This window comes from Telopea speciosissima, chromosome 3 (assembly GCF_018873765.1).
Source record: "Telopea speciosissima isolate NSW1024214 ecotype Mountain lineage chromosome 3, Tspe_v1, whole genome shotgun sequence".
NCBI lineage: Eukaryota > Viridiplantae > Streptophyta > Magnoliopsida > Proteales > Proteaceae > Telopea > Telopea speciosissima.
In genome coordinates, this window is record NC_057918.1 from 13,106,507 (window position 1) to 13,122,805 (window position 16,299).

The following is a 16,299-nucleotide window of genomic DNA, read 5'->3' on the forward strand; positions in this document are numbered from 1 at the left end:
GGTTGCAGAGACCAAAAACAGAGGAGGACAAATGGAGAGGGAAAAAAAACCAATACGAACTTCCAAAAAAGAAGGGGCAAATAGCCTTGTGAGGTTTAGACAAAATAAAATGAGATTGGTTAATCCTATATATAACAACCTCATACACCTAAAATTCTAAAATTACGATCAATGCCCCTCACAGATGTTGTACTGATCGAACGGCTACAATCTTGCCAGAAGTCCATTCCGCTGTTTGCGCTAAGAGGATAATTTTCTTGCGTGGATTTAGTCTCACATCGAGTGTTTCGTGTGCCGATTTAATCTCACATCGAATGTTCGTTGTGTATATCCACCATTCGGCGTTATCGCAAAATGTGGGTTAATCTTTTGGGATTGATGTGTGGTTCGCAAAATGTTGGTTAATCTTTTGGGATTGATGTGTGGTTTGTCCTTTTGTATAGTTACCAAAATATAGAGGTTGCGGAGTAATGGACGCCAAACCGTACAATGGACTGCGGATAACGAAGAGTGGAGTACTAGTAGGGATGTAAACGGATCGGATTTGGCTCGGATAGTGCTACATCCGTATCCGCATCCGATTAGCTTTTGGACGGATTCGGATAGTGCTAAATGGATACAGACACGAATACGGATATTTTATCCGTTTATATGTAAATATAGCTTTTCGGATAGGTATAGCCTATCTGTATCTGCATTTGTTTAGCTTTCGGACAGATTCAGATAGTGCTAAACGGATACGAAAATGGATTTCGGCTATTCATTTACACCCCTAAGTGCTAGTGATACAATTGTGGTGGGTCCATTGTGGTGGGTCCAAGGAGTAGCTTAGTTGGCAAAAGACCAACATCTCCTAATTTTTTTTGGGGCAAGAAATCATTGCCCTGCACCGGTGTTGTGTGTTTTTTTTTTTTTTTGGGTGGGGGGTGTGATTGGGAATTAGAACACAGGCAGGAGCATCAACATGGATGGTTTTTTTTATTTCATGGGGGGATAATAATTTTGCATGCTTCTATGTCCGGGAGGAGGTGTAGGGGGCCATGCGAATGAAAAAAATATAATAAAGAATAGACAAACAAAGAATAAAACATCAGCCAAAAAGTTTCTCTAAGGGATTAGGATCGTCTCCAGAGAGCAGGGAACACCCAGGGTGTTATAGCTTGGTTTTTTCAACTCGAACCCTGACCTGAATCTGATGGTTGGTCCAGAATCCGAAGTAGCAGCTTTGTATACATTTTGGAGTATTGCTTCGTTATTCGAACGAATAGAAGATGAAGAAGGGAATTTTAGTGGTAACCGGTCATCTACTGGAAAAATGACGTGTACCTCCCCTATACAAATTTTAAAATTTATAATCTAATGTATAAATAATGGAAAGCAACCCTAGCCATGTTTTGGGTAATTGGGTCATGAAAACATCGTTGAAAACGTATTAATACGCGAAACCACCAAAGCTCGAGACATTCCGATACTTGGACAGCATATAAAACACTCTGGTGGATCTGTTGGTCAACCACATATATCAACCAGAGTGTTGTTACTACAGATTCCCTGTCGCGAGAGTGCGGGACCTGGTACCCCTAGTCGGGGATCTTGTCGTCGCGTCCCATTTAGCTTGTTGGAATGTTTCCTCAACAACGTTGGTAAGTGGGATTCGTTTAACTAGCCCTCGTACACAAATACGATAAATTAACATTTTTTATTTAAAAATAGATAAGGTTAATAGACCGACTCAACCCATTATCTATATAAAAATTAAAAAAAAAAAAAATTTAAACCTAAAACACATGTCCCTATTCCTATCTCTATGTGGAGTACGTTGGAAGTAGAGAAGGAAAGAAAAGAAAAGAGAAAGAAGAAGAAGGGAAGAAGAGGAGCAAGAACTTGTATTTCCCAAATTTGGTTGAGGTAATAGCTCATCTCATCTCTCTTCCTTGATCATAAATCCCACAGCAAATCCCGTTGATTTCATTCTAAAATTCCTAAATCTTCTATGATTATTAAGCTATAAGTAGAATTTATCCTATTGTTTTTCAAATGGTAAAACAACCTCTAAATCCTAGTTAAATTCTTTTTCAAATCTGTTTTAGCCTTGGGATTTCTATAATTCTTTCATCTAATTCTGTTTTTAAGTTCACCTAATCAATTTATGGTTTATGGATTAGCTTTTACCAATTAAAAACAAAATTTTTCTATCATGTATGACTGTGTTTGTAATTGGAAATCAAAATCTATTGCATACTCCCAACCCCAACTCAATTTAACAAATTATCAATTTCCCAAACATGTACTTGGGTTCAATTTGAATAATCTATGACCTAGACACCATCTCTAATGTGAATTGGAGAAGACTAACCCAAAACCCCCCATTAAAACACTGTTGTTCTTTTTTTTTTTTTCGTTTCTAGTTGTCTCTGGTGGAAGTCATTGGTCAACCAGAGACATAGACCAGAGTGACTAAGTGTTGTTTCTTAACTCCAAACCTATTCCGAATCGACCCTAACCTATCCTAGGACCTCAGTATCATTAGACCATCATCTAGTATGCATGTTTAGTTGATGATGTGTTGAAAAACATAACGCTCGAGTTGATTTTCCCTTGCTGTTCGTCTCTGGTGGAAGTCATTGGTCAATCAGAGACATAGACCAGAGTTACTGAGAGATATTCTCTTAGCTCCAGACCTGTTTTTAAATTAACCTAACCTATATTAGAACTCCAGAAACATTAAGAATGCCGCCTAACATATATGTTTGGGTTATAAATAATAGGACCTAACTCTTGGATCATTGAACCTACCGGCAATCTACTCGTTAACTAATTTGACCGCGCAAATTCAACTATAGCAAGGTGAGTGGGTATAGGCCTTGATTTTATTTTTTGTGTGTTTATGATTTTAGATTGATTATCAGGAACCGTGCATATGCATGAATTTATTCTTGTTAGAATCTGTTTTATTAATTATTTTGTTTATACTTTATGATTATGAAATTATGAAATTTCGATGTGATGTGGAATGTATTGGAATGTGAACTCTGTATATTATAATAGATGCCATCGACGGTTTGAAAACGAGAGATATGGTGTATCATAGTATGGGATGCGGGAGCACTGTACACCTCGTACTATGCCATTTAGTCTGCATATGGCTAGAGACGTCATTCCTTAGTACTACAACCCTTACCAGTAGAGGTTCAGGTGCTGGGTGATCATAGCTCCCTGTCGCTGAGGAGTGAGTGGAACACCGGAGTGGGGTCCAGGCTATGATTATCGGGGTCTACCCATGGAGGATCTGGGGGATTACTACTGGTGTAGGTTCCATGCAACAATTGAGGTTACGGCTTGGGTTGAGTTGACGGACCCAAGTCTATTTTCCCGAGTTGTTGGCGTAGTACCGACTTAGAGACTTAGGCATTGGTTGTTAGGTAAAAATTAGGTTTAAAATTGAATCCATGCATTTAGGATTTTTGCTTTGTATGTGTGAATGCTTGTGTGTGTGGTCGATCCTTTACTTGCTGGGCTTGGTGGAGCTCACCCCTGTGGAATATTTTCTTTTAAATGGTTTTGCAAGTGGATATGATGGTGGCGTAGGGGATTACTTGGAGAACATGGACTGATGATGAAGTCTTTTCATTTGTTTTTTTTTGTTAAAACTCTACACTATTTGGTAGATGTATTTCCATTGTAAATATTATAGTATAGCTTGTTTCTGGTCCGATGAACAAAACTATGTAAATCCAAGTTGTCAGGGAAAAAGAGGATCTGAATGTAATTAATATATAAAGATAGACTAGTGAATTGTACTTTCCGCGCACTCTGATCAATGAAAAACTTTTGTTCTTCATTTGGTGCTGTGCGTGTGACTTGTATATACTGTATGGGGATCCTGGAGGTCTACGATTACTTCGGGTATTCGGGTCACTAGCCGAATCCTCCTAGGGGGTGGTTTGCGGGTGTGACACAAGGCGCTGCCAGTCGTTGGGCTGTGCTGCACACATCCCTAGGCATGTGCCGAGATATGTGCGGTATAGCTCAACTGCTGGATGCCCCCTTGGAGACGAGCTAAATTCCTTTAGGGAGGGGGGAACCCACCATAAGGAAAGATAAAACAACCATCAAAAGGATATACAAAAAAAGACATGGAGAAACAACTATAAAAAGGGAGACTACATCAAAACACTAAAAGATGGGAGAAACAAAAATGAAAAAAGATGATACATCAAAACAAGGGGAGAAATAAGATCCCAAGAATCGACAAGATGACTATTTTTTATATAGGAGAATGTTCTCTGTGCCGCAGCGCAACCTACGTCCAGACACATGGGTAGCTTGTGTAGGGGGCAGGGTGGTCATTGTGCCCACCCCCATGTGCCTGGGCGCAGGCTGCGCTGCAGCACAAAGAACAACACCCCTTTTTACAGTGTGTGGGACAATAGAACAACTTGAGAGATTTTTTTGTTTTTTTGGGGGGTAAGGGAGAGAATTTTGTTTCGGGTATCAAAGATAATGGATTCCCAAATTTTCTCAATAATAAGTGTCGATGACAACTATCTTTTTTTATTCCTTTCCCATCAAATGTGATGTATCACAGTACAAAAAACCATCTTACCAATAATGTCATAAGATAATTTGCCTAAGGGTGCAAGTTTGGCCTTGACAGCCTGAGCCCACTCTGAGCCCAAACATGGCCTGGGTTGAGATACCTTAACCCTAAGGGTGGGTCAGGGTCCGGCCTGGTAAGAGTTGAGGCCTTGGACTGAGTACGGCCCGGCCTGGCCCAAATCCAACCCTATCTTCTTCTTCCTGTTCTATCCTTTTTCTTTTTTTCTTTTTTTTTTAATTGTTCTTCTTATTCTTCTTATTCTTTCTTCTTCTTCTTCTTCTTCTCCCTTCCCCCATGGTCAAGGCCAATCAAGGTCAGCCCGGCCCAACCCTGAGGACTCAGGGTTGGACTAAGGTTTTAAAAGGCACGGTCCAACCCAACCATATTGCAGCCCTAAATTTGCCATTAAAAGTTTTCACAGTCCACCTCCATTCTCTATCAAAATAGAGAATAATTTTAGGATTGGACCAACACCTCTACTAATACATTGCCAAACAAAATTAGAGAAAGGACAAAAACAACAATTAAGGGTAGACAAATTTCTCTGCAGAAGAAACTCCTAAATAGAAAGCGAATTTGTTATAACTCTCAAAACAGTAAAACAAAACCTAAGGATATTAGAACTAGATCAAATTAACATATACCGAGGAACTCTCAAGCTTTAGATCTCACAAAGTTCCAAGTTGAAGAAGAGGTCATGAATTCAAATCTGCTCGAGAGCCAGATAATTCAGCCCATAAAATAGTTTGAGTAAGCCGGCATAATAAAACGGAATACAAGGGAAGCAAATTCATCTTAGATGGTTACTAAGGGGAGCAAAGATTCCTCCAAGAGTTGGAGAACTAGTTGGAGGAACTATGCTTTGAATGTTGATTTATTCGAGTGATTCAAGAATTTTTCTCACATGCTTTCATGTGAGATTAGAGCTGGCTCTTTTATAATAAATTAGCGGGGCGTTGTTCTCTGTGCCGTAGCGCAGCCTGCGCCTAGGCACATGGAGGTGGGCATAATGATTACCCTGCCCCCCTGCACAAGCTGCCCATATGCCTAGGTGCAGGCTACGCTGTGACATAGAGAATATTCTCCCTAAATTAGCAATCTTTTATCTTGGACAAATGTAAATGGGGTGATGTCTTGAGTTAAAACCAACATTAACAATTAGACAGCGGTGACTTGTTTGCTATTAGCTTGAAAGTAAAACCAGCATAAATAATTAGGTCATTTCCAGTTTTATCCTGTATGAATCAAAAGTAAAAAAACATAAAAAACTATATAAATTATTTTTAAAGAAAAATAGGGGTAAAACCGTCAAATCACAACCAATACAGACCGATTGGGATTGATATCGGCAATGACCAATTCCGTGAACTTAAATCATGGCCATAACCAAACTCAATTCTGGAAATTCCAGAGCGACCGATTGGTTTTTGCAATCAAATCGCTAGGTTTTCATATCTAAGAGGCTGTTTCCAAAGTTTTTGGGACCGATTCTAGCCGATCTAGATCGGAATAAGCAGGTACCGGTCCACCCTCCAAAATGTGATTAGGGGATCAGATTTGACATGGCACTTCCAATTAATGAAGAGGCCAAATAAAGACCTTCAAGATAGATGTTCTGGTTGATCCAAAACCACAAAAAAACCAGAGATCGAATACAGATTCCTGTACAAATATACCCAATAAGTATGGTTTCTGGTTTTGCAAGTGACCGATCCAAATATCGTGCCGATACAGTATCAATGACATGGTACAAACATAAGGTAAAATGTTAAAAAATCCATTTCAAAAGAAGAATCAGGGGTAAATTTGTTCGATCGATCTGTGCCGATACCAATCCCATACCATATCCATTACCGGGTTAACCGATTCCCATTCCTGCACTAAAACCATGCCAATAAGGGGAAGGTTGATGGATCAGAGGACATTTGATGCCAAGAATCTGAGATCGTTAGATCAGATCAGAGCTTCAAGCCTTCAATGACTTTATGAAGCTGTTCAGAGCTCTGATGAGATCTATCGATCACAGAAACTGGGCTTCTTGTTGAGCCTGTCGTGGTTTCTTCCTTTCTGTGCGGGAAAGATAGAATTGGAAAACATAGAAAATCTTGGCAAGGAAGGGAAAGGATGATATGATTTATTTAGATTAATTACAGTTACCCAACTTAACTTACTTCTAGATTCTTTATAACCTTTTTTAATTTGCCAGCTCACCTCCGGTTTCATAGTGTGCAGTTGAATTATTTCCCACATAATGGGGTAATGATGGACCCCACCAAATCTAATAAATATTTTAAAAATCTTCTCCACATAATGTGTTCTTTGGGCCCAAGATAACTATCAAAATTATCTACTAATACTGCTGGACGATTGCAACTTGAATGGGGTTAACACATGAACAATTTTCTCCCTTGAACTGCATCATGTACAGACCTAAATATGTTTATTTTTTGAATCATTTCATGATTTACCTGCTGCCTATTGAGAAATGTGTCTTTGTAGTTAGACTAAGATTAGGTTTCACAAGAATTATATTGACGAGTAGAAAGTATGGGACTACATCTCGTTCTAGTACTCACAACCCTTGAGGTCTTGAATTCTCAAGGTAAAGGAAAACCCTTATTCTAGTGGGGATGAATAGCAAACAAGGCACTCTTGTTCAAGATACTCTATTTCGTCAAAAATGACCATTATATAAAGAGGTTGGATTACAAAGAGAAAGAAAACCCAAATAAAACACGAAACAAACTAATGGGAAACGGAACGATATCCGATCGTGCTCTGTTGCATATACCTACACCCAGACACCGTCGTACACAAAATGATCGCCCTGCCCCCATGGAAAGGTAGGGGTGTGCCAGTCATTTCACGCTTGGATGTGTCTGTGCACAACTACACATCACAACGCACGACCGGGTGGCATTCTTCCTCCCCAAACTAATATAGTAAAATTAAAACATGAAACTAAGATTTCTAAATCGGGAGCAAAATTTCGGAGGCCCAGTACAACCCTTAAACAATGAAATTTGACTGTAAAACTTTTGGTCCAAAGTTATGACTCTCGTAATTTCACTCGAGTCAAAAGTTACGGTTCTCAGAAGTTACACTAGCAAATTAGTACGTTTGACGTATAGGGTGGGCTTCTACCGGTCCAATCGCTCCATAAATTCTTCAAAATTCTTCTCTAATCATTATCCTATATGATTGTATAAATTACTTAAATTTCTTACCAGATTTAGTAATGAAACATTATAAATGTAATTTGTATTTTACTTTTTAAGTCAAAGGGAAATTGATGGAAAGTAGAGTGAAATTTAATAACAAAAAATGGTATCATTTGGAATTAGTGACATAGTCACATGGGGTAATTTCACTCGAGCAGGGGTAAGGTAGTCATTGCATGCGTGGTTGTGTTTGCGCTGCTCAGGCCACTAGGGCAGCTATGCCGTAGAAGATCTGGGTCCTTCATATTAGCCACATGTTTTTCTAAGATGGTCTACTTAATTGATCGCTAACCCCATATTGGCTCCCTCGTATTGAGGAGCATTGTCAAGTCAACTGCCTTCCATCGATCAGAGCTTCATATTAGTTCATTCGCGCTAACTGTATTGGTTGTTAGGAGTAATCACATCCTTTTAAATATAAGAAAAAAATCCCAACTATTCGTTACAATCTTCACCTTATTCGTAGATTTCCCCATTATTTTTGCAATGTAAGGTTTGTATCTAAAAGGAGATCGATCCGATCTTCAAAAGATTTGGGTGTTGCCCAACACCCGTTGGATTAAATTCCCAAGAACGTTGCTTTCGGACTTGGCTCTGGTGCAGCACGAAAACCACACCAAATACAAGAGGGGTTGGTCATTTCACTTGTGGGGCCCAGATGAGATCCACCTGTGAAATAACTACCTTACCCCTGATTTTGCTGTCGTTTAGTGATACTGCACCCGTGCAGCTCCCGCCACGGCAACATAAGATCTTTCTTCCGTGGCTTTCCTTCCCTTACAAGAGCCAACTTGTCTTCAAAAGGAGAAAACAAAAGTCCAGACTCCATAGAAATCAGATCATAAAGTCAACCTGACTTCTTGTGGATCTTCTTAGTTTGAAAGGCCACATGGGATCCACTGGTCATCACAACTCGTCCACAGGTAGGGCCTACTAAAGACGCATTTATGGCCATTTAGGATTGAGTTTTCCCCCAACAACCTATGAACATTCTCATCATCTTAGAGTTGGCAAACCCGATTGAAAAAACGAATCTTATTAAGCTGTAGAAAAGAATAGAAATCACAAACAACAATCATACAATAAACATAAGGATTTACGTGGTTCAACAAGATTACCTACGTCCACAGTGAGATGAGATTTGTTTCAATATCAATGGACAATAGGGTTACAACCACTCATCTTCATACATCTCTTAGATTTTCGTTACAGAGAAAGAATTCTCGCCATATATTTATAGCGAACCCCTATATAGAAATTTTACCGAAATACCAATATAGTCCTCAAAAATTTTTCTTGGGGGCTGTTACTCTCGAATGCCCACATGACTCGCTGGTTCGCCAAAGAATACAATACATTGTACCCCCAACAAAACCCTCCTAAGTTTTAGTATTTTCCCTAAAATATCCTTCTATACCCTTTGTGTGCATTTGAAGCCACCTCGTAGACTAAATTCCCATTCACCGTGGCTGAAAAGAAACTTGGCCTTTTTTGTAATGTCTTAAAACTGTTGTCAAGATTCTCTAAATCTTTGTAACTGAAATTACAAAAAAGGCCAAGTTTCCACTACTGGTTCCTTTGATCTTCATTATACATTCACATCGTATCAAAATTGTAACGGTCTTCATTGTATCGTCCAATTGTTCCATCTATCTCTCCTTTGATCTCTTCAATATATAAAACCAACCACCACAGTAGCAGAAACTGCAAAACTGAATCGACACAGTAACTCTTTTAGTGGCCTAAAACTTATAAGGATATCCCAAAAAAGAAAACCAACTACCTTAGCCATGCTTCTCAGAATAATCTCAGGCTTTTAATACACAGTACTTTCTTTAATGGCCCATCAAGAATTTAAGCAAAGCCCAAGAAGATTCAATATATAGGATCTTAATAGGTATATAGGACTTACCCCACCATAATAGTTTCCATGATCAGAAATGTGATTCCGGCAGGGATCAGATTTAAAATGGCAGTACTTGCTATTGATGAAGACCTTCAAAATAGATAGATGTTATGGACATTTTGATGCCCAAATTCTGAGATCATTTGCTCCGATCAGATCTTTATTAATTGTTTGTTGAGAAACAGACAGAGATAAAGATCTGATTGAAGCCAAATGATCTGAGAAATTGGGCTTGTAGAGCCTCTGTTCTTGGTTTCTTCCTTTCTGTACTTTGCGGGAAAGTTATTAGAATTTGGAAGACTTGATCCAAAATCTAAATCTTGGCAAGGAAGGAATGATCATATTATCTGAGTGGAGGAGATTTGGATGTTATGATTTATTTAGGTATTTAATTAATTAATTCTACCTTAATTTCCGTTACAATATTATCCCACACAAATCCTTCATGCCCCTTAATTTACGGCTACCCAACAACTAATTACTTCTAGATTCTTTATGACCTCTTTAATTTGCCAGCCCATCTTCTTGAAAGCTTAGAATCAGTTCCTAGGGCCCACCATAAGTCCATAACTATCAAAATCATCTACTAATATTGATGGCTACTTTTGAAGCATAATAAGCTTAAACAATGGGCTTAAACATGACCAATATATGGGCCCAAATATGGGCCTGAACAGTACCGTGACAACTGCTCAAGTGAAACAGTAACATGTGAAAAGGTAACACATGAACAATTTTCTCCCTTAAGCTGCATGACGTACAGATCTAAATATGTTTATTTTTGGATTATTTCATGACTTACCACTGCCTATTGAGAAATGTGTTTTTTTTAGTCAGATCAAGGCTGCGTTTGGTATACATTCTAGGTTGAATGTGCATTCTTAGATGATAAAAATAGTTCTTTTTGTCATTCGAAAATGCGAAATCGACAAAGAATGCATACCAAACATAGCCCAACAAGATTAGACTTCACAAGAGCTATTATAATTTTGTATGAGAGAATTCAAATTTATATATTTACCCAAAAAAAAAATTTATATGATGGTTAATGGAAAGGAAAACCTGGGGAAAGTTGTATTGGGGGATTTTAGACTTCACCAAGTTATTCATAGAATGGATATATGTGTTAATGATCGTAAGGTCCAACAGATACCTTCCAAAAGATTCCTATATGCGTAGAGAGGGGGGACAAGACACTATAAACTCTCATATATGTCCATGCATGTGTATACTCTAAATTATACAATATACTCTTTCGACTCTGACTAGGAATAGAGGATTTAGATTAAATAAAAGAGGAAAGGATTCATGCATAGTCGACTATGTATCATCGACGACTTCATATTATAGGGGGAGGGTGGTTTTGGTATTTCAAGGGGAGCGATGTTCAAATGCAAGGGTTTCTAAATATGACTGTGCACCATGTACAACCTTTTACCTAAATAAAATGTAAAAATGGATAAAATCTATCTAACTGCCCAATGATTTTTCAATTTTAACTATAACTATAACTACAATAGTTTTTTAACTAAAGCTACTAGGGGAGAAGGCCTCTTGGGGGGCATGCACTCTATTGGCAAGCCACCGCCCAACGGAGCAAGCACTTGCTCACGATAACCATGGTTTTAGTGCACAGTTTCGGAATGGGTATCGGCAACACGTAAATTCGATATGATATCAATACGGTATCAGATTGGATCGGTTGTATCGGACAAAAGTACCCTTAAAATTCATTAAAAAATAAGTTTTCTGACCATTTTACCCCTTGTCCATACCGTGTTACCAATACGGTATTGACACGGTATCGGTATCGATGACTAACAAAATCGATACGTATCGCTTGATACAGACGATACGATACCGATACATAGAACAATGACAATAACTAATGGGAAAATGAACATTGCTTGGTCACGTGCCCCTACATCCAGACACAAGGGGTGGTGAAATGATCACCCCACCTCCATGTTGAATGTCTGGACACACACTCCCATTATCCCACAAGACCAAGTAACATTCTCTCCCATAACTCATTTATGTTGTGATTTTGTAAACATCACTTTCCATTGTTACATGGATAAGTATCCTTATTTGAAACATCATCTTCCATTGTTACATGAATAATTGCAAAAAAAAAAACCTTCATCATGCGGTGAAAGTTCATCATACCATTTGAAGATTACAAACCCCTATGGGAAATCTTGTGGTGCCTTGTAATTAGGCTTTAAGAGTTCGACACGTGGAAGATGCGACATCCAATGGTACCGAGATCGAGAAAGAAGGAAAAAAAAAACTGGATCAATCGATGAAAGATCTTCCACAAGATCAAGGAATTGTATAGGATTTTAATCCCTTCCCTCCCTCCCACGTGGCCATGCCCATCGGTAGCCCTGTCGTCTCATCCATTTACCGTACTTGTCGTGGCATAAGGAAAACTCGATTCTAATGGGAAGTAGTTTTCTATCATAGAGTGTGGCCTACGCCAACACTCCCATGTGTCCATCTCTCTCCTCCTCTAAACAAGAGGCAGAAGTGTTTTTTCAAATAGAAAAGAGAGAAAGACTCATGGGAGTGCTAGCATCGGCCACATTCGCGGAGAGAAAACTTTCTCCCAAAATTGGTAGCTCGTCGCCAGGGAGGCATGCGCCTAGGGTGCTGGGGCATCCAGTGGTTGAGCTGTACCGCACACATCTCGATGCACACCTAGAGATATGAGCGGCACAGCCCAACGGCTGGCAGCGCCTGGGCGTTCCCTGCTCCTTCGAGACGATCCTGATCTTCAAAAGTTCAAAGCAATCAGAGAATTCGAAGAACCTGATAGCCCGTTGAAGCTCTTGGTCTTGAAGATCGTCGATGAAGTGACGTACAGGGAGTGCGTTTTGAAAACGTAAGCATTCGGATTATCCACAATCACAATCCCTACTCAAATCCTTCACAAACTTCCCCTCCATCTCCTTGCAAGAATCCCTGTAGAGTCGATGATGAGATATCAAACCCTGTTGGCGGCCCAATATGCCACATCATTTGGGAGTTGGTACATGGTGGTTAGTGTTGGTGGTTATCCAACTTCAGGATAACTCCCCATTTCTTACTCTTAAACTTAGCGTTACTTTCTACCAAAAAAAAAAAAAAAAAAACTTAACGTCACTGTAGAGAGTTCCTACTCACTCTCTGTGTTTCATGTCTCACTCTCACATGACCTTAGCAGCTGTAGATACATTTTTAATGTCCACGGCCATTCGAACTCCCACATGGGTTTCAAGACGAAGATTGTTTGAACAAAAGCTCGCGGAGCTTCAAAACTGCTCGAACCTCAGAGAACTGAAGCAAATTCAAGCCCAAATCTTCAAAGCCAATCTCCATCAAGATCCTTTTGTGACCCCAAAACTTATTACTGCGTTTTCTCGGTGTCGCCAAATGGTATTAGCAATGAACGTATTCAATCAAATTCAGGAACCAAATATAATTGTTTACAATACTCTCATTAGAGCCTACACCCAAAACTCCCAGCCCTCTTTAGCCTTCTCCATCTTCTTCGACATGCAGAAGAGCGGCGTGAGCCCTGACAATTTCACCTACCCGTTTCTTCTCAAGGCCTGTTCTGGCCAATTTGCTTTTCGCCAAGTCCAGATGATCCATTCTCTTATTGAGAAATTTGGCTTCTATGCCGATATCTTCGTACCTAATTCGCTGATTGATACTTACTCAAAGTGCGGGGCCTGCGGTGTGGCTTCTGCGAGGATTTTGTTTGCAGCAATGGAAGATCGAGATGTAGTTTCCTGGAACTCCATGACTGCTGCGCTGGTAAGATCCGGTGACATGAGTGAAGCTCGCCGGCTATTCGATGAAATGCCTAACAAAGATACTGTCAGTTGGAATACCGTCATTGATGGGTATGTTAAGGCTGGAGAAATGAACACTGCCTTCGAGTTGTTTGAGAACATGCCTGAAAGAAATGTGGTCTCTTGGTCCACAATGATATCGGGTTACAGCAAAGCCGGGGACATGGACATGGCAAGGCTGTTGTTTGATAAGATGCCGGTCAAGAATTTGGTTGCCTGGACTGTCATAATATCTGGGTACGCTGCGAAAGGACTTGCTAAGGAGGCATTTAGACTGTACAATGAAATGGAGATTGCTGGATTCAAGCCTGACGATGGTACTTTAATTAGTGTCTTGGCTGCTTGTGCTGAATCTGGTTTGTATAGTTTGGGTAAGAGGGTTCATATCTCTATTGAGAGGAGTAGACTGATATGTAGTACTCAAGTGTGCAATGCGTTGATTGATATGTATGCCAAATGTGGGAACCTACGCAAAGCATTTAGAGTTTTTGAAGGGATGGTTGAAAGGGATGTTGTGTCTTGGAATGCTATTATCCAAGGACTGGCTATGCATGGGCTTAGTGGGAGAGCTCTCCAGGTCTTCTCCAGGATGAAACAAGAAGGTTTTGTACCTGATGGAGTCACCTTCATTGGTGTGTTGTGTGCTTGTACCCATGCAGGTTTTGTCGACCGGGGCCGACATTACTTCTCTACAATGGAGGAAGATTATGGTGTTGTTCCCCAAATTGAGCATTACGGTTGCATGATTGACCTTCTTGGACGTGGGGGTCATTTGGAGGAAGCATTTGAGTTTGTCAAGAACATGCCTGTGGAGCCAAATGCAATCATCTGGGGCACCCTTTTGGTTGCATGCCGAATGCATAACAATGTGGGACTTGCAGAAGAGGTAGTTGAACATCTTGTAAAGTTTGCACCCTCAGATGCAGGGAACTATGCAGTCTTGTCTAATATATATGCAGCAGCAGGCCACTGGGGCGATGTTGCTAAGGTGAGGTTGCAAATGAAAAATACAGGATCCCGAAAGCCACCTGGAGCTAGTTATATTGAGGTGGATGATGAGGTTCATGAATTTACTGTGCAAGATAGATCACACCCTGAGGCAGAAAGGATATATAAGATGATAGACAGATTGGGTCAGCATCTTAAGCAAGTGGGCTATGTACCTAAGGAACATTTCTAAATTGTGACATGAAAACCCATTTGATGGTGTCGAGTTGCGGATCTAAAATCAGAGCAGCATTTCGAAGTAAAGCCTGCAGTGAACCTTGCCTACTGGAGGGCAGAGGAGATGGGAGCAGTTAAAACAGATACCTCTTTTTATAACTGTACACGACCAAGGCATTCATTAATGGAAAAAGAAAAAGAAAAATGTACCCCACCAAGTTGTATGAAATTGTCTGTTTATAATGGGCAATATAATTAGAGGACATTCAACACATCAATAGAACTGATTCTTCACAGTTTAAGTTGTTAAGCCATGGTCCATACTGTGATTATTGATGGGGAAGATTGGGAACCTTCAATTAACATTTGCAATTTTCAGAGTCCTGTTTCTCAGTTCGTTTCCTCCAACTTCTATGGCCACTTGACTTCATTGGATCCTGAATCTTGATACACCGATTTCAGATCATCAATGGATTGCATGGAGGTAGCTGGATATATGGATGAACTGTGAAGGTTTAAAGCCAAGGTATTAGGGAAGAACAAGGATTGAGAATGGAATTTTGTCAAGACAATCTCAGAATGCCATCAATAGAATATGGTTTGGGTCGCATTAACCTTTAGCCATCATCGCTAGTTAGCCGGGCTTGCCCTATGGCACAGACAAGAAGAGTTCATGTTGAGAGGATCCACTCTTTCTCCTTTGGGGACAGAGAGGTAGATGACAGGAGATTACTGATGCATGCCTTCTTTGACCATCCTGTTAAGTATTCATTCCTCAAACCTAAGGGGAAGGCTGCCCAAACCCTTTTGACCAAATCACAAGAGAAATTGCATGTAAGCTAAATTTGGTTCCTCTCTTACACACCGGGCATACTAAATTCTACTCTTTGGCAAAACAGGGAGCCGTGTTTGGGTGAGTAAAGCATCCAGAAGGCATTTCCATTGAAAAACCATGAATTTTGGTATAATTGGGAGTTTCCATATTTTCTTACCAAGGGAAACATATCACTCCAGGACTCCAACACACCTCTTTCAGGCAGGAAAGCAGCAGAGTAGGTTTCTTTTTGCGACTGCTAACTTAATGTATGTAAAGTTTTGAATCTGTATATTTTCCACTTGGCAGCTTCATTGTATAATTTTCAAACAATCCACCTGATCAAGAAAAGGATAGATCTGCTGTACAGGGGTTCCTTTCCAACATGGAAGGGGCTTTCAGGGCTCATTTGCCGTAGGCTGGTTGCTCAGAGGAGGAGCTGGAGAATGCTAGTGAAGTGAGCTATTTTACGTTGTTTATTTCTATTATGTCTCTTTCTATGAGGACATTGAGGTATCCAACTTGTCTCTCTCTCAGTATCAAAGGCCTCTCTATCCAGTAGATTATCAAGCAATGCTTTCTTGTTTCAGTTATAAGGTGCAACTTCTTTACTGTCTATAATTTCCCCCCCCCCCCCTTTTGGGTTCAAGAAATTGCCTGGGAATGTGTGCGCCCCAGATAAAATCACTAGCTCTAACACTCACTTACAACCAAGTAAACAGAAAACAGGAACTATACTATAACTTCCTAGC

General features: G+C 39.9%; 1 protein-coding gene across 1 annotated transcript; it reads left to right on the forward strand.

Annotated features, from left to right (window-relative positions):
• Window positions 1-12,887: 12,887 nt before the first annotated feature.
• Window positions 12,888-14,908, forward strand: LOC122653477 (pentatricopeptide repeat-containing protein At3g29230). The gene has a single exon (XM_043847322.1). The coding sequence runs from the start codon at window positions 12,908-12,910 to the stop codon at window positions 14,747-14,749; it is 1,842 nt and encodes a 613-aa protein (XP_043703257.1). The 5' UTR covers window positions 12,888-12,907; the 3' UTR covers window positions 14,750-14,908.
• The last annotated feature ends 1,391 nt before the right edge of the window (window positions 14,909-16,299 follow it).

What these genes read in the sequence shown, in the direction of transcription:
- LOC122653477 (XM_043847322.1), top strand. Translation starts at nt 12,908, where the DNA reads ATGTCTCACTCTCACATGACCTTAGCAGCTGTAGATACATTTTTAATG.